We start from the raw sequence: 20783 nt of genomic DNA, 5'->3' as shown, positions 1-20783 counted from the left end.
CCGAATATTACAAACAAGCCGGATCCGAAACATTATTTAGTTATGCAATATAAAAAAAATTTCAGATGTTAATGATGAGCGATGATCCACCTAAAGAACGAGGACGCCACAGGGTCAAAGTGGAAAATCAGATGATACGCAAGCGCGAACGTGAGTTTCGGCACCAACAGATGTGGACAGGCGCAGAAAGTTACTATAAGAGGTGGGACAATATTAACCACAGAATTGACGAGTGGACATCACCTCGCTATTATGAAGAAAACAATAAAATGCTTGCAGGTAACGCACTGAGTGGCAGCTGCGCACAATCTTGTTAACCATAAATTATTTTAGATATGCGGCTCAAGAGAGACAAGGAAGAATTGCTAATAAAACGACGAGAGAACTTAAAAAAGTTGCTTGAGCAAGAGCAGAACAGCTATCAAATCGAAATGATGGTGAAAAAGAGTCTTGCTATCAAAGAACAATCGCCTAGACCCGTCCCAACAGAAGTACTTAAGGACGTGAATATAGAACTAAAGAAAAAAGAGGAAGAAAAGCGCAAAAGGGAGGCAGAGCTTAAGCTGTACCACCAGTGGAGAATCAACAACCCTATAGTAAGACAATTTGAGAGCAAGTATAGGTTTAAAGACCTCAAACTCTCTTGGCTGGATCAGCAAATCGAGAAACGAATGCAAAAGGAAAACGAAGAACAAGAATGCCAAAAAATCATTAAAGAACAAGAGGCCCGCATACAAGAAGAGCGCCTAAAAGAAGAACAAATCAGAAAAGAGAATGCTGAAAAAGAAGTGAAACTTAAAGAATATCTAGACAAACAAGTAGAAGAACTAAAAAGCAAACAAAAACTTAGCGACCAACTAAAAAAGCAAGAAATACAAGAAGAAAAACACAAGAGACAACTGACAGAACTCGAATGCTTGGCCAAAGAAGAAGAGAAAAAACGACAAGCTAAAGAAATCGCCCTCTTTAACATTAAGCAGCACAAAATGAAGCTGAAGCAACGAGCTATCGATGTGCAAGAAGCCCTAAAAGAAGACCAAGAGCTTATTCTACGAATGAAACGACTAGAGATGGAAGACCTCATAGCAGACACCAAAAAAAGAAACGAAATCAAACAGGGCCTTAAAGAGTTCCTAGACATTGTAAAGGATCAGCAAGAGCTCGAGAAGCATAGGCAAAAGCACCTCGATTTCATCTTTGACTCGGAAGCCAAAGCCATATATGACAAGCAACTAGAGATGTGGAAGAAAGAAGAGCTTGCACGTAAGAAACTGTTAAAACAAGTTTTAGATACAGTTAACAAGCAAGTCCAAGAAAATTTAGAGAAAAATAAAAAGAAACAAATGGAGGTTCTGCGAGAACGTGAGGAAATGCTTGCGAAAATTGAGCAGTACAACCAGGAGTTAGTGGAGTTAAGGCAAGAGGAAGCGAAGAAACACGCGCAAAAAACAAAGATGCGGGAAGCAGAACTAAAGCTGAACAAACTGAAAAAGAAGCATGAGGAGCATAATAAGCTAAAAGAGATCGATGAAGAATTGGAAAGAGTTCGTCGGGAGGAGGAGAGGTTACAGAAAGAAATTTTGGAGATTCAGAGAAGACAAGGGCCTATAAGGCCCAGGACGCGGACAAGGATTTTTTAAGAATTGATTTGATGTAATTGAATTCGTTATAATTGCACGGATGTAGAATATAGAGTCAGTTTTAGTAACTATGACCAACTTTTGACAGAGTATATTGTTTATTTTTTTCTTAAAGTAATCCCTTCGGTTGGGGATGAAAGTAACAGATTTATGTAGAAGTCGAGCAGATCCAATCAAATGACCCTTTTGCATCAAGATTTTAATGATTTAGAATATTATTGTTTAAATATGACCATCATAAGCAGTTATTTTAAAAAGAGTTTAAGGTAAGAAAGGATCGTCCATATTTATTTAACAAAGAAATATTAAACATGAACCCAGTTGTCGTCGGTCAGACTTTGTAAAATACTCTGTATCTACATTTCCGTTCAGAAAGCGTAGTTTTTGTTTATTTTATTGTATTTTCTTATGAAATAAAACATTATTTAATTGTTTTTATTTTCTTATCTACAATATAAGACAATTAGATCTTAAGACCTTGGTGCTGCCAGCTAGATAGGAGATGATCCCAGTGTCACACATTGGTGAGTGGAATTTTTAGGAGTGATAATTATATTCATTTGCCAAAGTTTATCATATGTCTAGTTGGTAAAATGTCCTGAATAAATTCAATTACCGTGGTTACAACGTAAGCGGTCTTTGTATTATTTTCTTAATGAAATAAGATATTTACTTTTACATTGTTTATTTCTTATCTGAAATAAACGCTCATCATTTAATCATAAAATATTTACTTTTGCATTGTTATCTATGAATAATAGTTGGTTTTCGCTCTCGGATTTTCCATTTTTTTTCAATGAGTAGTACTATAGGTTTCCTGTCATTATAGCTCACATAGACATGTATAATTTTTAATAACAGTTAAATTCATTACCAAGCATCCTTGGTTATAAGTCTATAGTTATTATAATTGTTTAAGCATTTAATGACCACAAACGTTTTTGAAAATATCCTCAGAAAACTTCGTTAATGATATAATTACTCACAAGAAAAGAATTTTGATGCACTTAAATATAAGTAGTTAAGGTACAATAGTAAAATACTCTCATTGATATTTTAGGAAACTAATTCTTTAGTTAGCACTTCTTCCGGTGGTATCTTCGATTACTTCTGACCATTTGTCTCTCAATTCGCATTTTCTTCCTATAATCCTCAATATTTTCTCGTTAGTGTTTATAATGTCCATTAGATTTTCAAGATTCGATAGTTCTACAGTTCAAATAGTTTCAGCCTATTCTTTATGCTAGCCTTCAATATCCAGCCTTACCATATAACGGTGATGATTGAGGTTACAGTCAGAGTTTGTAAAGATGTTTTTGAATTTCATCAATTAGATTCTCGCTTTTTCTCTTCGGTATTTGAGTTCTTCGTCTTAAGAATGAAAATGAACGATTTCTGCGTGAAGACCAGTCTCTAAATAACCAAGTCCCCAGATAGTTAAACTTTTTTACTCACTATCACATCAATGGTATGAGAGTCTCGCATTCTTGGACTCTAATTTACGGGTGGTTATTAGGAATTTTGTTTTCTTAATATGGATGTTAATTCCCATAAGTCGGTCGTGCATTTCAACTATGTCTAGGAGCCTTTGCAGGTCATTCATACGAGTATTACCTTGTTAATCCATATGCCATTTATTGGATGCGTAATCGTGATCATTCGAGAGCATCTTGGAAGATGTTTTCAGACTAAATGTTAAACACAACTGGGGACAGGACACATCCGGCATCCCTGTCTTACATCTCTAAGGATTTTCTGTGTCTTTATAATTTCGTTGTCAAATTTATCTGCAAATGATTAATTCCAATACAAGTTTTCAATACATCATATGCTTTTTTAAATTGTGTGAAGTCGCTTCAGCATTTGAAGGAGTTTTTGATGTTGCATTCTATCCAATGCACGTAATTTATGAAATACATTACCACACCTTTTTTCTGATCGTAACAGTTCCGGATCAACATTTGGGTGGCGATCAGTAACTCTTTCGTGCCAAAACCTCTTCTAAATCGGAATTACGACAATCCAAGAGGGCTTTCGCATTTTATGAACATTCTGTAGCGAATTCTTACAGAGTATTACTCATCAAGCTGTGATTTTCACCTCTTGTTGCGACTTGTTCTTTTTTCGGAGATATAAAGTAAAAAGAGATAACGAGCAAACAATTTGGTTGGGAATTTTTCTGTGTTGTAAATTTGGTTTGAAAGCCAGTTTGTCGCCTTTTAATGCTTTTGTTGTCTAGTAATTTGAGCAACTTGTTGCTCAAATTACTAGCCTAGTTGGGATGAGTGTATGCAGTAAAACAATACTCTTATTTATAACAAGTAAAAAGGTTTTTTTTAGTTTTTCAATAACAGATTTTATTAAATGTAATAAATAAGATGGAATTGAAAAAGTTGATCTATTTAGAACATTAGATATCAAACATTTGATTTTTTAGTTATTATTTCAAGCCTTTATATTTTGGTATAGAATGCTTGTGCTATTTATTCGTTTCATTTCTATTAGAATATATACAGGGTGTTTCCAAATTCACTACATATATTTTAAGAGCGTATTCCTGAGGTCAAAATAAGACTTTTTTTCCTATAAACATAGGTCCTAAAATGCACCCCCTTCAAGCTACAGCCATCGCAAGAAGTGTAAAAAAAATCGATTTTTTAAAACTGTGTCTACAGTTTTGCATCAAATTTAACGAAATTTGGAATACCCCCGTTATTTTAGGCGGTCTATTTACTCTTTATCTTAGAAAAGGCGTAAAACTAATGTTAAGGGGTAAACTGAGGGGGTGCACACTTTTGACTGCCAAAATTTTATGTGTACAGGGTGTTTCAAATTCGAGTCACATCATTGGGATTTCGGAAACGGTAAGAGATACAGGGTCGGTTAAATTGGGGCAAAGTTGCGTATTCTTATGCTTAACAAAATGCCGTTTTAAAATTTAAAAAATTCCGACTACGTACGAAGTTATTCGGAAAATACCGAAATTTTGGAATATCGTTTTTATTTTTTTGTGAGGTTGTTTGAAAACATATTTTAAAATAATTGACACTTTATTATTGTCACTTTTTCTCCTCTACCAGATGGCGTCGTCAAATTTAAAATGCGACGTTTCGTCTTTTGGCAACCATTATCAACTTTATTTTTTTAAATACGGCCCTGGAATTTTTTTTACTCATTTTAATTCCCCTTTTTATTCTTAGAGAAATGACATATCACATAGTTTAATTTTCCAATATTTTGATGTCAAAAATTTACTTTTATTAAAAAAAAGTTAATACTGTCCTGTTGTTTGAAATAAAAATTGTCTTGATGTTGTTTTTCAATCAATAACATGGTAAAAATATTGCTAATATGTTATATTATATTATATTTTCACAAATTTTTCTGCAGGCCTGATGTCTAAGTCTCCGGCTGAATAACTTGAAAATTCTTATTAGCAAAGATGGCTTTGAATTAGAAAAAAATGGACGACCATCTGTCATTAATTGTTTATATCTGTTTGACATTTGGCTTTTTCGATATTTTGTGAAATCAAAAATGGTATTCTCCAGTAGCGAACAACGTGATATGGTCCAAATTTACTATATATTCTTTGAATAGAAATTCGCAACGCTCCTGCCAACAATATCTGGAGCAATATCCAGAGCGCCCCCAACCTAATTATACGTATTTCGGAGCTTTGGACAGGAACCTTAGCCTCTATGGAAGTTTCACTAAACCTCGAAATATGTATGGGACTCGAGTGCATCCTGAAACCGAGCAGGCGATTATTAATGCTGTAAGTTTTACAACGATATACTTTCACAATAACTTTTTATCAGATAGCTTTCGTTAAAGGTTACCCAAAATCCGCAAGGTTCAACCAGACAATTTTCCCGTGAATTGAATATGCCAAGTACCCGTATCCACAGAGTATTGAGAAAAAATCGCTATCGCCCCTATAAACTTCATATCAGTCAAGAACTTAGGCATGGAGATACCGATAGAAGGTTCAGTTTTGCAATTGGTTGAACGAAAAACTGCAAGATGATGAAGACTTTTTAAACAAAATAATTTGGACAGATGAATGTAACTTTTCGACCACCGGGCTATTTAATCGGAATAATGAACATTTTTATTCAGTCGAAAATCCGAAACAAAACCGCGAAGTGTCTTGGCATAATTCTTTCAATGTTTGGGTGGGTCTTTACAGTAATCGAATTTTGGGACCTATTATCACAGATTTAACTAGCTACGCTCTAGCTAGCGTAGCTAGTTAAATCTGTGATTTTATTTATGGGCTTTTAAAAAAGAAATAATACAGGCGCCCAAAAAAAACAATAAACAAAGCCGGACCCCAAAGGTGCCGCTATCGACTTAAAACCGAGGCGGTTGCTTTTGATAATATTCATTTTTTCCCGTTCTTGCAGCTTGCAATAATCAATGTCCCCTTAAACTTATAAACATTGATTTTGTTTTTCTTTTGAGTTCGAATATATAGATAATAGTAGTATTCTACATAATATAAGTCTCCTGCTTTTACGAAAATTATAATAAAAAATGGACTTTGTTTATGACAGACGTGCGATGCGCCCCTAACTTTTGCCGCCTGCGTGCAGTGCATTCGCTGCATACCTGCCAGGAACGGGCCTGACCAAAACCCTTTTATGAAATTGAAGTTTCCACAAACCATCTTGTCAGACACTTTATTAGGGTCAACCCAATGTTACAAAGAATACATTGTACCATGGGTCAATCCCACCTAATCCCACCATACACTTTCTCATGCAGGTAGACTTTGGTCAAAAATATTCATACTAATAAGTTTCATAGTTAGGCAACCCACCATACGCCACTCTAAAATCAGCTGCTGCTGTAGTGTAAAAGTGAGCCGGCACGTCAAATTTTGCACATCCCTCTTCTTGGTCTGAACCGGAGCCCTGCAGTCTTATTGTGCTACTTAGGTCAAAAGAGTACATTTTATAGATTTTCTGTGTTAATGAGAGAGATTTTCTTCAATTTGTACATATTTTCACATTCGGTAAGTGCATCTATCTGTATTTATTAGAAAAAGAAAGGAACCATAGTTTGTTATTACAATAGAGTTTTTAGGTTATGGCATCTAATTATTTATGTTGTACATGTTATGTTAGTATCTTATGTATGTACATAAGTACAATACTTAATTACATTTCAGAATGTTATATGGTATATACTAATATTTAGGTATGTTTAAGATAATATATGAGTAATCGCAATCGTACCTTTTGACATAACGTACTTTATTTATGTTCTTCCCGCCACACTTATCGCATCTTCTATCTGACCTTGAGAATATAAATGGCAACTGGTGAGTTCGACTTCAGACCCATGACGACTCGTTTTACCCGTTCAACCTACCATCGTGGTATAAAACTTCATTAACTATTTCATTTGATATGCATTCGCTGGAGTTTAAAAGTGGCGAATTCTCTTGATTTTATGACGTGAAAATGACATTTCAAAATGGCGTATCTGGAACAATAGCCACCTTAGAAAAGCGTTTTAATATGGCCTTCTTTGTTTTACACGTTGTGATTTTCATTAGTTTGTCTGCCTTTGATATATTTTATTTCTAATAAAACCAATCTACTAGGGTCCTTTCTACCTACTACTAGGGTCAGTTCACTGGTTCTCGGCCTTTTAACGGATATTTTGACTTTGTAACCGAATTAAACATAGACGGAGGCTTTGAATTTTAATTTTACCCAATGCAAAATGTTAGTCAAAGTGTTTTTAAAAATTAAGAAATTTGTGTAAGTTTTTTTTTCGAAGATTTAGCGTAAAGCCAGATAAAACTAAAAAAAGTGCCATTTCACTGTTTCTTGGCCCTCCTTCACAGTTCTCGGCCATTTTTGTGTCGGTTCTCGGCTACACCAAAAGCTATTTTATTTAAATAATATTCTAGATTTTTCTACGTAGGGTTACACATTTTTAAAAAAGTTTTTGTTAATAAATACTTACCTATCTTTAAATTAAAGAAAATCAGTGTAAAATTTTACTTTTAAACAAGTTTTATTAAAAATAAACAGTTTAATTTAAATAAAAAACTTTTTAGATAAATAATTCCTTTTTAACTAAAAACAAACAAAACAACTTATTCTTAAATATTGAAGGTAAAATGAGCAATTATATTAAAACTAATCAGTCTCAACAAAACAGGATACTCTAGTATAAATTATTCACATTAAAATGCAAAGTAATATAGTACGTTATAGATAAACTTATAATAAATATACGGAAAACTTAAAACCTAAATACTTCATTGCACGTGCATTATTAAGCGTCATCACATTCATCACACTTGTATTCTTTGTCTGCAGCAACATTATAGGGAACATTATAGAATTCCGTACATTTTTTGTGAAACCATTTTGCGCAATAGTCACAACGAATGTTTTTATGATCTTCTTCTTCCGTGTCACTATTAAGAGTTTCTTTACACATATCACATGGTATCTTTTCTTTGGTTTTTGTTTCTGCTAAATCCGGTTTTTTCTAATTTTGTTTTTTATTGTTTTTCTCAATTTTTATTTCTTCCTTCCTTTCCTTTATTCTCCTTCTTTCTTTTTTTCTTTTTTCAATTTCAGCCTTTTTAAATTCTTTTTCCTGATCTTTTTTTTTTAATATTCCCTCCATTTGTCACTGCTAATTGCACTTGGTGCTCTTTCATTTTTCGGTCGGTTTGTATTTTCGCTACGTTTAACTGGTTCAGGATATACTAGATGTTCGGAAAATGCACCATGCATTCTATCAATGTTTTCAGTACCTTGAACCGCAGTTTTTTCGTTTTTCTGGTTCTTCCCATCTTCTTTTGAAATTTTTCCTCTTGTTTTCACCTTTATTTTCGTTGATATTTCTCTCCGACAGTATTCTTTTGTCTTTTTCCTCGTGGCACCGTTTTTCTTTAATCTTTGGACTACCTTTTTTGACTATGTCAAGATTATTAGTATTATTTTCATTACCACATACGACGTTTGGGACATTTCCTACTTCAGTTTCAAAAATATCATCATTAAATGTTGTACCGCGTGTAGGAACCGCTAAAATTTCAGAAATATCAATCAGTGGAAGATCATCATCTTGATCATCTTTACCATTATTTAGAAAGAAGCTGGTCATAATATTTTGAATTTTTACGCCGTCAATATTCAAATTATTATCAACAAAAGATGAAAAATTTACCTGCTGATTTTCGGAAAATTCAGTATCCATGTGAATTATCTCCACGTTTTCAGAAAAGTGTGTGTTTTTATCAGGAATATTGAGATCTGAGTTGAGATCAAATATTAATTTGTCAGTATCAAGGTCGTTGTTTTGAATAATAATATCTGATTGATTTTTGTCATCAATGTTAACTACACCCTTACTTACATCTATTAGTAGTTCTAAACTGGCTTCTGATTTATTACTCTTATTTTGGTTATCTTTTTTCGAGGTTGAAGAACATTGTGGTTCAAGTAAGTTAATTCCGATTAACACTACGTCCACATTTATACCGTAGGATGTTAAATTGTCTTTTATTTTATTAATAACTATTTTGCAAGAAGTTATGTCACGCTTCGTTATACTATCGATTGATTTTCTTTTACTTTTATTTATCGCTACTGCTTTATCAGCCACACATTTGCTGTAATCTACGGCATCGGGATTTAATGGAAATATTCCCGATTTTCTGAAACCATTTTTTACTGAAGTTTCGAATCTCTCTGGTTCAGAGAGTATCTCGTTAAACAGGCTACAAAAATTAATTTTGGTTACAGAGCAGTTCAGATTTTCTGGTTTTCTTTGCCAATTATGAACAGTTTTTTTCCACTCCGATTTCATTGGCTTAAACACGATAACATCAGCCGGCTGGAGCATGTGCGTAGTGTTGGGAGGTAGAGCATATAGAATAATTTGGTTTGCGTCACACCATGTACTTATTGCCATATTAAGGTGGGATTTATGCCCATCCACAAATAGAATTACAGGCTTTGGAATTTCTTCTTTAATTAATCAATTGTTAAAATCGTTACATAAAAATTCAAAAAAGACATTCGATGTCATCCACCCTTTTTCAGACTTTCCCAAAACCCATCCACTGGGCATATTGCCAATGACAGACCTAGGTGGTCTTACATATGGGAATAGAACAAGTGGGGGGGGGGCAAAATTTCCATTAGCGTTGAAAGTTATTAATACAGTAATGTTTTCTTTTTCGTTGCCTTGTTTAACAGTCAGCAAATTACGAAAACATTTAGGACCCAAAACTTTCCCACTGGATGGACACAGTGCGAATCCCGACTCATCACCATTGAAAATCCTCCTTGGACCATTCATTATGTAAGACAAATTATTACTCTCTAAATACTACTTGAGGTCATGAAACCATTTTCTTACGGATTGTTCTGTAACTGCAGCTCTGGCTTTATTTATTCCCTCAGCTTCTCTGAGGGATATCTCGGGATTTCTTTTTAAGAAATTTGAGTACCACGTTTGTTTGTTATCAGCGTTAATTTTTGACACTGTATCAAAAAGCATCTGCTTCGTAATAGGGAAACCGCATTTTACTAGATTAACAATCCAATTTTTAATTTTTTCTTCACCGTCAACTAGAGATAGAGGAGGTGGTCCGGGTTTTCGCAGGACGTCTGGTACTCTCCCTTTTATCCTATCTTGGACGGTCGCCCTGGGAACACCAAATGTTTGACTTGCCTCCCTTATTGGCATTTTGTTTTCTCTAATTTCAAAAAGTGCATTTTTCAAATTCTCTTCACTGTACTTAAACAGTTTCCTTCGAACCTTCGATGGATTGGGTCGAATAACCTTGGTATTAGTGGTTCTTTTTTTCTTCGATCTAGCCACTGAAAAAAAAGTTAGGATCAAAACTTTTAGAATTGCGTTTAGGCCGAGAACCGAAATGACTTAAGTCTACAATGATTTTAATTCTCGGCCTCCGCAATATTCACAGTGGTCGAAAAATGCCAGATCTCGGCCCGTATCTTTCAGGATAATTTTATTATTAAAATAAACACCATCTTCAATTTAATTTGCAGGTCGCAATCTAATATCAGAAAAGAAGCATTGTTAATCTAAATATAAAAACTAACAAAAATCTTATAACACTTATTTTTTACAGTTTTATTTAAAAATGAAAAATAACCTTTTAAACTAATTTTCGGCCCCTCTGGCCGAGAACTAAAAAAGTTAACTTTTTTTAAACCGGATCGCGGCCACTTAATATTTTAATTGTAAAATCATTGTTTGCTAAATTTTAGCAATATATTTACACGTTTTAACCCTTCCCTTATAATCTAATGTATATTACATTCACCTAAAACAAAAAAATTGTAAGAGACTTACTATTTATTTGGTTCACAACACTAAGCAAAATTGCACTTTTCACACACGTGTGGTCTGTTGCTTGGAAGGTCGACAACTAAATGATTTTTCGCGCGCTTGTCATTTGCAATGTCATCTTAAGCCCCGGCGTTTTTGACAGAAAAAAGATGCGGGAAACGATTTTATCATTCAGAGTAGGCCAATAGCAATAAATTTCCTTAATATTTGGCTTTTAGTCACAAAAAGGCCGAGAACTAGTGATGGCCGGATAACCGGTGAACTGACCCTATAATTTATTCGTCACTTGAATAGTTGCACATATTTAGACTTTCAGTTAGAGTTTACTACTGACAATAGTAAACTTTACTAAGATTATCTCAGCATCCTCTGCTGAGGTAATTTATTAACATTATTGATTTATTAACACAGTTAAAGGAAATCAATTTATAGGTAAAAATGAGTATAAAAGAAATTTGAATAGGGAATATTTGAATCCATTAATTATTTTTCCTTATCAATAAAGAGTCTTGGCTCTATCATTTCCCCTAAAAAATAAGCCACATAAGAACAAATGGGTGACTCTGGGTATCAAGAAGGCTAAAACAACTAAATGGGCAATGTTTTGCCTCTGAGAGCTTCATGAAAAAGAATATTATAAAGCATAATACTATAAGATTTACAAGAAACTAATTTAAGCTGCTAAAAAAATGCATATCTAATGATAATTTAAACAATGTATCAACAAACAAAGGTAAAACAGTATGGAGAATTGGTAAGGATGATCTGGGATAAGCTCCAAATTGAATTCTGACTCCGTTGACAATGGTTCTGTAGAGAAATCAGAAAACTTCAGAATCAGGATGTTACACTTGATTTGCCCTATCAAAAAAATAACATGTTTTTCTTAACAATGTATAAGACAAAGAAGCATATTACTGAAATTAGAAAAAAAGAGACAGCACTCATATCCACTTTATTTATTTTTTTTTTAACGTAAACTATACCCTTATTATTTACCAATAATTATATCAATTAACATTAATTCATTTAGTCCTTTTATCAATAAATTAGACCAGTTTGCAATAAAGCACTTTCAATTCACTTAAACAAAAAACTTATAAAGTCATCAATTGATAATAAAAAAAAGAATTTTAATGTTTTCATTCTTAATTTCGAATATTCAATCGAACATTCCACAAGTATTTTCTTAAAAAAATCAATTTAAGTTAATAAATTGCTTTTATTATTCATAGAAATTATTGAAAGCAAGATGCCCATATACAGGGTAAGTCATTAAAATTTTACGAAAGTTTAAGGGAGCATTCCTTGGGTCAAAATATTGAAATAACTTCAAAAAAATATGGAAACTTTCATTTAATTTTTGTTGTCAACTTAATGCAAGAAAAAAGTCGCTCGTTGGTCAAAATTTAAATATACTCTACCTTCAAGTTTTTTAAGTTGATATTTTGATATTTTTGTAGTCATTTCCAGTAAATAAAATATTAGTTTTTTATATGTCACACTTACTGGCATCATACCTATTAAAGTTCACAGCGATTTTTCTATACTTCAAAGTTTTTAAAATTTTTAATTTCAAATAATACAGAGAAATGTGTGATAGGCATTTTGTGTACGGTATTGCGAACGGCAATGCCTACAAAGCAAGCCGTATTTACGAAGAAAGATTCATCTTCATCCTGAATCATGCTATTCCACATAGTCAAATGTTTATTCGCCAGCGACTCGGCAAATGACAGTTTCAAGAAATTGAGCGCTATCAACGAACGACCTCGTGCAGTTGTAAAACTGGAAGAAGCAGTGTTAAACCCAATTGAGGAGGACCCTAGAAGTACAAGAAAGATTGCCACAACACTAAGTATTAGACAATCGAGAATAGTGAAGAGGGACCTCATATATCCGTCCCATTTACAGCGAGTGCAAGCCCTTTTACCAGGTGATTTTTCTCAAAGACTCGCATTTTCTCACATGGCTATCACAAAAAATAGGAGAAAATCCTCAGTTCGTGGAAGAATACTTTTCACAGATTAAGCAAATTTGTCAAAAAATACGATTAATTTTTTTACAAAAATCACATATGGACATACGAGAATCTGCATGGAATTATTAAAATTTGACACCAGCAACAATTTTCGGTTGTTCGATGTATGGACGGGAATTATTGAAGATAACTTGATTGGTCCATTTTTTTTTTTGCTAGAACGATTAACTGAAGATGTTTATCGGCATGTTCTCTATTAGAAGAGGTCCCCCTTAACCTAAGATATCAAATGCATTTGAGGGGGTCAGTGGAAAAGTGGTATAAGTAACATTGACATGATTTTGAGTAATCTAAGGTCAAAGTTAATGGCTAATAGTAAAATCCTAGTAAAAGTAAATCCAAGAATGGTTACGCATATCTATTTAAAAAATTCTAATGTTTTCTGGACTTATATATCCAGGTTTTAAAAATATTGTATTTTTCTAAAAAACTTAGTTTTTCTCACTTGTACCATTTTGCCATACATGATGATTTGGGGTAAAAGAAGTATAAGTATATTAAAAGATGCTTTATTTAAACATTCTGAAACAAAGAAGTGAAAAAAAAAGTATAATGAATACAGTTTGTCTTATCTAATCTTCATCAGATTCTAAAATAATCCTGTCACTTTCATCTACTTTATCTTCGTCGCGAGCGACGTGACGCTCTTCTGTACTGTCAGCACCTGCTTTGGTTTTCTTTTTAGGTGCTGTTTCTTGCCTGCTCCGTTTTTGACTTCTTGAATCTTCATGTGCCAAATTCTTGTAAAAATTGTGGTATACCGGAGGTACAAACTGCAACAGCTCTTGAAGATTTTGCCATTTAAGAAATTGTATTTTTGGTGCCTCATTATACAAGGGGCAAAGTTTTTGTGCCGATGGTCCTCCTTTGCTTCTTAGGGCCCAATCTGCTTCATAAATCTCAATTATTGCACTTAGAGTGTCTTTAAATTTCATTGTAAATGGTTGATCTTTTTCAATTCTTATCCATCTAAATTGTCTCCAGGCAATCTTCCTTTTTTCTTTGTCATTGCGAACAATGGTAGTTATACCTTTAAGCTCTGAAAAGCAGAAAAAGTCAGCCGATGTCATTTGTGTTACAGAGAATTTCTTGGAACTCTCTTTAATGGCTTCATTCCATTTAGTAGGTACGTATACGTACTGAACGTGGCGCTTGTGCTTCTCAATTAATGCAAAGTCTTCATCGCACTCCATATAAGTGTGCCCCGGCTCTAAGAATTTATGGTCCACAGATTGTATGTCAAAATTTTGAACAACGTACATCCAAAATTTTAATACATTCTTATTCTTATTTTGGCCCCCACAGAAGCCACTGAAGGCTATAATATTTTTTGTCGTCTTTGACAGTTGCTTAACAAACTTCAATAAACAAGACGCAACCTCGGAAGATCCTCTACAAGTGATGCTTTCGTCCCATGTATACATAAAAGCCTTATTACTGCCAAGGTCGTGGACAGCAAAATTGTAAGTCCATAGAGTTCTCAGGTAATATACTTTATTCGTCGTTAAACGAGGAGTTGGTAGTGTTTTTTGAAGGTCGAAGCAAATGGCCACAGTTTCACCTGCAGACTCTTGAGCAAGCTTCTTCGCCCGTCTTTTTTCTTCCTGTGCATTCTCTGCTTTCCGTTGATGAACGTCTTTTTCTATTTGTACCTTCCTTCTCTGTTCCTCATCTCCAGATTTCAGTAAAATATTAAAACTGTCGCATTTATTGCATGTATCAGTGTGCGGTTAATGAAATGAAAGATTAAATTCCGTGTTAAAAATCTCACGATAAAGCCCCTCTTTAACAGGACGTTTCTCTTGTACTTCACAAAACTGCAAATAGATTTTGTACATTTTTTTGACATTTAGGTAAGAAGGCAGGTATTTTTTATTGGGGTTATCCTTTCTACAATAGTGACTTGTATATCTTGGAAATCGGTTAATATGATCTTTGACCAGATCGCGGTCTTCGTCTAAAATTCTACTAGGATTTGGCGCCTTTCCTCTTCCATCAAGTATGACAAACCCGACATCTGTCTTTTTGTTAACAACTCGTGACTATCTTCCGTTACTTATTTTTAACGTTTTTAAAAAGAAATCCTTGCAAACCCTTTGATTCTTTAAGGTCACACTAACAGATTTCAACTTATGGGATATTGCATTAGTTTTCTTTTTCAGGGGAGTTTCAATTTTAATGCAAGACGAGATAAATGCAGTCTGTAAATCCCCATTACCCAGTTCCCAAAAACCGTCAACAATTCGCCGTGCGTCTACTTCAGAGATGTTATTACACTTGTATCGACAATCGTGGACAAAGTAAGTAAAATTTTTAGCACCTTTGAGCTGATTCCGATGTCCCACGTATGCTTTGCCGGTATTCCGCATCTTGTTTAGCACTTGCTTCTTATGGCCGTCTGGCCTTCTAACTCTCTTCTTTCCTTTATTTTTTATACCTTCAATAGTTGGACTGTTTGTGTGGCTCAGTGCTGTCAATGGCAAATCGTCACTGTCCTCAGAACCTCCATCGCTTCAATCATTACCAGGAAAATATGTTTTGTCAGCATCAGAATCGTCAAACTCTAAAAAATCTGAAAGTAAAGTTAGAAATTAATAGTTTTATTTTACGATTTTAAATTTGGATCTGTCTACTGTTACGGATAAATCCCTGGGATTCGAACCCATCGAATTTTAGCAAGTCTAACAGTACCCAAAACACCGTTTCACTTCAAACGAGGTTGCAGGTAAACAAAGTTTTTAAACCGTATACATGCTGCTGTAAGGGCAGACACTTCCTTTAAATTTACAACTTCGAACTTTACCTTCAACACTTGGACCTTGTCGGTTTCTTAATACTGATAATGGCAAATCGTCATTGTCTTGAATATTCCCATTGTTAGATTTTCTATCAGGAAAATTTGTTTTGGAAGTACCAGGCTCGTTAAAAATCGAAAACTCTAAAAGTAAGGTTAGAAAAAAATTTCGGCAATTTAAATTTTTACACGAACATGTGGTGGTTACAAATTAGTTAATAAAACAAACTTACCATTCTCCATTTTAGTAGAAAATACCAAGATTATTATTTGAAAGTCACTTTAGTCACTGGCAAAACACTAGAACGTATTCAAATATGTAAGCACTGTTTACTAATTTACTAAATAGAAAAATGGTATAAGTGCACTTGTACTACTTTTTCCCAAACAAAAAGACCGTTTAAGAGTTGAGCTTCAGCTACTAATTCATAGATGGCGCTAGAATGTTGGAATAGAACTTGTACCATTTTTCTCCTAAACAGATATACCATTTAACTATACAGTAGTGCACCTATCTCCAATTATGGAAAAATGTTACTTATACCACTTTTCCACTGACCATTTTATGCACGATGGTGCAGCCATTCCAGCGCATTTTAGCTTAATTGCTCGACCATATTTAGGTAGACAATACCTCAATCGCTGGATAGGCCGCAGAGGTCTGTGGCCTCCGCGATCTCCCGAATTAAACTAATTAGACTTTTTCCTCTGGGGTTACCTAAAACCATTAGTTTATACTACTCCAATTGAAAATCTTAAATAGTTAAGAAATAGGGTAGTAGTAAGTTACGCAACAATTCGAAACCCAGCAGATTTTCGAACGAGTTTTACTTGCATTGAAGTTGGACTCCTGGTTTATGTTTTACATCATGTTAATCACTTTTCCCTTTGGTAAAAACCTTTGATTTTATAAGAATTAAATTGAATAAATAAAATGGTTGTTTTTATTGTTGTATTTAAAAATTCAAAATGTAATACGTGGCGTCCTCTATTAGTAGCATGAAAACTATCAAAAGATTTAAATTTAGCCCCTTAGAAACCTCCCTGTATCTAATTTCATATGATTATTCTGGTTTGCATCCAAATTATTTAAAAAAAATGAAAATAAAATGGAAATTTGAACGCCCTGTATCTTCGCAGGGAAGCATTTTCGAAAGTTTTTTCGACATTTTGACCCAATGTATTGTCTCTTAAATTTTCGGAATTATTATCAAGTAAACAGTAAAACTAGTAGGGGTCAAATTGAGATAGGCTAAGTAGGCATACTAGGTAAATAATAGAAAGCACATAAATATTGAAAAGTCAAGATCACACGATAAAAAAATATATAAATAAAAATATAATACATTGGAATTTGAATTTAAAGGAATTGGTAATTTACTTCGACTTCAAGAATGTAAAAAAAAACTAATGACCTAAAAAATGTTTTATTTAGGAAAGAAATTGAAAAACTTATTTAAATACCCAATTGAACAACGGGCAAAAAATATAACTGTAAACTGGATTAAATATACAGGGTGTCCGGAAGCTAGATGCAATCCTTTAAGGGGGTGATAGCTGACTTAATTTCAAACATTTTAAGCTAAATATGTGTAGGTCGAAATTTGTTTATAAATTTTTTATGGCAATTTTTGCATTTTTCTCAAGAAATACCAAAATTTCACACTTAAGCGGTAATAGAGCGCAAGTTACAATTAGTATCGGAGTTTCAAAGTTTATTTTGTTTTGTCTAATGTGTATTAATAAAAATACGATCAATACCAAGCTTCTGTGTAAACTTATAGAAAAAATAGAGACATTGAAACGCCCTTTATTTTTAGATATCACTCATGCCGATGCCTGGCCAATTCTCAGAATTATGGCCTCTTTTGTGCGGCAGGTCATGTAAACAAAAATTATTAGACTGAGACCTCTCATAAGCCTACTAAGCATTACAGCCCCGATTGTGGGGTTATTTTAGGTTTTAATGTTAAATAAAACACAATTTATTTATTGTTCATGTTCAAAATGCAATCCATTATTTCTAATACAGGCACGAGCCCTTTTTGTTACTTCGGTGGTGGTTACTCTTATGGTCATATCTTCTTTCATCCTATCAAATGCTTCATTTATTTTGCGAATCAACTGTTCTCTTGTTCTTATTTCGTTGGTGTATACTCCTTTGCCCGGCCCCATATGAAAAAATCCAACGGAGTTAGGTCAGGCGATCGAGGAGACCAAGGAAAGGTTCCGTCTCTACCGATCCAATCGTCCGGAAAACAGTCATCTAAGTAATTCCTGACAGCCAAGGACCAATGCGCTGGACAACCATCTTGCTAAAAGATTATTTGTCTTTCTCGTTCCAATAATCCAGCTTCGTCTAGAAGAACGGGGATATCATTTTGTAGAAAATCTAAATAGTTGGCACCATTTAAATTCTCTGATAGAAAATGTGGCCCAATAATAGTCCTGCCTATTACTCCGGCCCACACATTGACTGAAAATCTATTCTGAAATTATTTTTGTTTTTTCCAGTGCGGATTTGCATCTTTGGCAGCTCATTCGTGGAGGTTGTGGAAGTTGGTAATACCCTCCCTGGAAAATTGGACTCGTCTGTCCACAAGATACTTCTTAAGAATAACGGGTCCTCGATGTCCATGTTCAATAAAAAGCGGCAAAACTGAATTCGTCTTGCAGGGTCTTCTTCTTGTAAGCCCTGCACTCCCGTACCATGAAAGGGATATTGTCCATCTTTCTTCACGGTCGTCTACACCTTCCATCTAGAAAGGCCAAGGTCTTCAGCTACTTTTCTGACCCTTGCAGTAGGGTCTGCGGTAAAAGCTTCCAGTATTTGCTCCTCAATCTCTACATTATTATGTCCAGGGTTGACTCCACGTGCCGGATTATTCCCAATGCCAAGTTCAGTAAGACGGCGAAAGGTGTTTTGAAACACCCTGAAGTTTGGTAACCTCCGATCTGGATAACGTTCCTGGTACAAGCATCGTGCCAAAGCTCCATTACCGTTAGCGCGTCCATATGTGAAGACAATGTCAGCTTACTCTTGGTTGGTAAATTCCATTTTACAATACTGTTTAATAAAACGGGCAGAAACTCGATTTAAAAAACAGTGGATGCAGTCAGTACGAAGTTGATAATCTTACAAAATTAGAGGCGAGAGTGAAACTAAACAACAAGAGGCTAAAATCACACGTTTTTATTTATTAAGCGAGTACCTAACTTGTAACCCCCACCCCAAAGTACCTACTAGGTACCCCTTACCCTACAGTATCTACTATTAGGTACCTCTGCTTAATTTTGTTTTTATTACTTTTTATTTATCTGAATATTTACCTGAACTGTCCCATAATAGAAAACCAATCCAGTAAGTTTTGTTTACATGACCTGCCGCACGAAAGAGGCCATAATTCTGAGAATTGGCCAGGCATCGGCATGAGTGATATCTTAAAATAAAGTGCAGAAGCTAGGCATATTTTTAGAGAGGTTTGAATGACGAAAGCATTTTCATAACAATTATTTAAACATAAAACAGAGCATTTTTATTTTAACTCCATATTTATTTTTTACGTTTCAATATCTCTATTTTTTCTAATAAGTTTACACAGAAGCTTGAAATTGATCGTATTTTTATTAATACACATTAGACAAAACAAAATAAACTTTGAAACTCCGATACTAATTGTAACTTGCGCTCTATTACCGTTTAAGTGTGAAATTTTGGTATTTTTTGAGAAAAATGCAAAAATTGCCATAAAATATGTATAAACAAATTTCGACCTACACATATTTAGCTTAAAATGTTTAAAATTAAGTCAGCTATCACCCCCTTAAAGGATTGCATCTAGCTTCCGGACACCCTGTATACTTACTATTTTTCTAAATAATTTGTTAAAAGGTTTGCAAGGTAATTAAAAATATAGACATTTGTATTTTCATTCATAACTTCTTATTATTATTACTATTACTAATATTAAGAATCGAAAGCTATTAGAACTTATTTTTGTGATGGTGTTTGCCTTGGATTTTCTTCATCACTTTCATTTGAAGTATCCATAGCTTCGCTCGTTATTCTTGGTTGACTGCACTGCTAACAATTTCATCATTTGTTGGCATTTGGCTGGTAATCAGGTTTTCATCCAATTTTATAAAATCATCTTCCTTAATTTAGCCAATGGAACTTCATTACATTCTCTTCATCATATAAAAGTTATTTAATTTTGGAGAAAATCATGGGCATTGTATATGTTTAAGACCTCAAAAGCGAATAGTATGATTGCAAAATAGAGTTTTTGTATTTGGGTTCCTTGACTGTACCTTCTTTGTGTTCCTTGGTGCATGTTTGCAAAAAGATTCCTTTTCAGCATAATGAGGACTATGTAAGAGACACTGGGGCATTGTTGTATCAAAATCCCTGGGAATTCTGGTCTTACACTAATTCTTTACAGAGTTCTGGGAATCTTCCACCTACTATTTTTCTCAGTGTCAGACAGGCTGTAATGGGATCGCAATCTGCTTAAATTTTTTTGTACACCAGTGAAGCAATGAAAATGCTCTTTACAAGTAATTTTCACGGCTTAAGCAGTTTTTCTGTTTCAATCTCAGATGTTTACACAGTTAGGATAAGTCTTGACCCTCAGAAAGAACCTGGTCCTGATAACATACATCCCATGTTACTTAAAAATGGTTGCCTTATCCTGTCAAGACCTTATCTTGGGAAATGAGTTATGTGGTATCCATAAGTCTGGTGATACTTCAGATATGAAGAAGTATCGGTCAATATGTATTTTAAATCCAATCCTTAAAGTTTTGAAAATTTAGTTACAGTCCATTACGACGAGTTCATTACGTCCTCTTTGGGTTCTGACGATATTCAGAAACATTTTGGTTTTAAACAGATTTCAAAATCAGAAATAAACTTGCTCATGGATGTTGATATACTGGCAGGTACCTT

At 34.1% G+C, this 20783-nt stretch overlaps 3 protein-coding genes across 5 annotated transcripts in view; 2 read left to right on the top strand and 1 right to left on the bottom strand.

Annotated features, from left to right (window-relative positions):
• Positions 1-2074, top strand: part of LOC126733622 (zinc finger matrin-type protein 2) — a 66987-nt gene extending 64913 nt beyond the window's left edge. Inside the window, exons 2-3 of the mRNA XM_050437008.1 lie at positions 66-279; positions 334-2074. Of these exons, the coding sequence (XP_050292965.1) occupies positions 66-279; positions 334-1640 (1521 nt within the window). The 3' untranslated portion in view covers positions 1641-2074. The remainder of the gene's footprint in view (positions 1-65; positions 280-333) is intronic.
• Positions 1-20783, bottom strand: part of LOC126733628 (peptidoglycan-recognition protein LB-like) — a 51126-nt gene that overhangs the window by 21265 nt on the left and 9078 nt on the right. The window contains exon 1 of one of the 2 annotated variants that reach the window (XM_050437020.1): positions 6884-7015. The exons of the other annotated variant lie outside the window; for it this stretch is intronic. Coding sequence (XP_050292977.1) covers positions 6884-6893 — 10 coding nt within the window. The 5' untranslated portion in view covers positions 6894-7015. Of the gene's footprint in view, positions 1-6883; positions 7016-20783 lie in introns of those variants that run through there. 2 annotated transcript variants of the gene reach the window in all.
• LOC126733623 (uncharacterized) overlaps positions 6455-20783 on the top strand; it is a 43326-nt gene continuing 28997 nt past the window's right edge. Inside the window, exons 1-2 of one of the 2 annotated variants that reach the window (XM_050437010.1) lie at positions 6455-6660; positions 15204-15341. In XM_050437010.1, the coding sequence (XP_050292967.1) occupies positions 15236-15341 (106 nt within the window). In that variant the 5' untranslated portion in view covers positions 6455-6660; positions 15204-15235. The remainder of the gene's footprint in view (positions 6661-15203; positions 15342-20783) is intronic. The other variant, XM_050437012.1, reaches the window with a different exon arrangement.

This window comes from Anthonomus grandis, chromosome 2 (assembly GCF_022605725.1).
Source record: "Anthonomus grandis grandis chromosome 2, icAntGran1.3, whole genome shotgun sequence".
Classification (NCBI taxonomy): domain Eukaryota; kingdom Metazoa; phylum Arthropoda; class Insecta; order Coleoptera; family Curculionidae; genus Anthonomus; species Anthonomus grandis.
The sequence above is the reverse complement of the archived record's forward strand: the minus strand, read 5'-3'. Positions and strand labels throughout refer to the sequence as shown.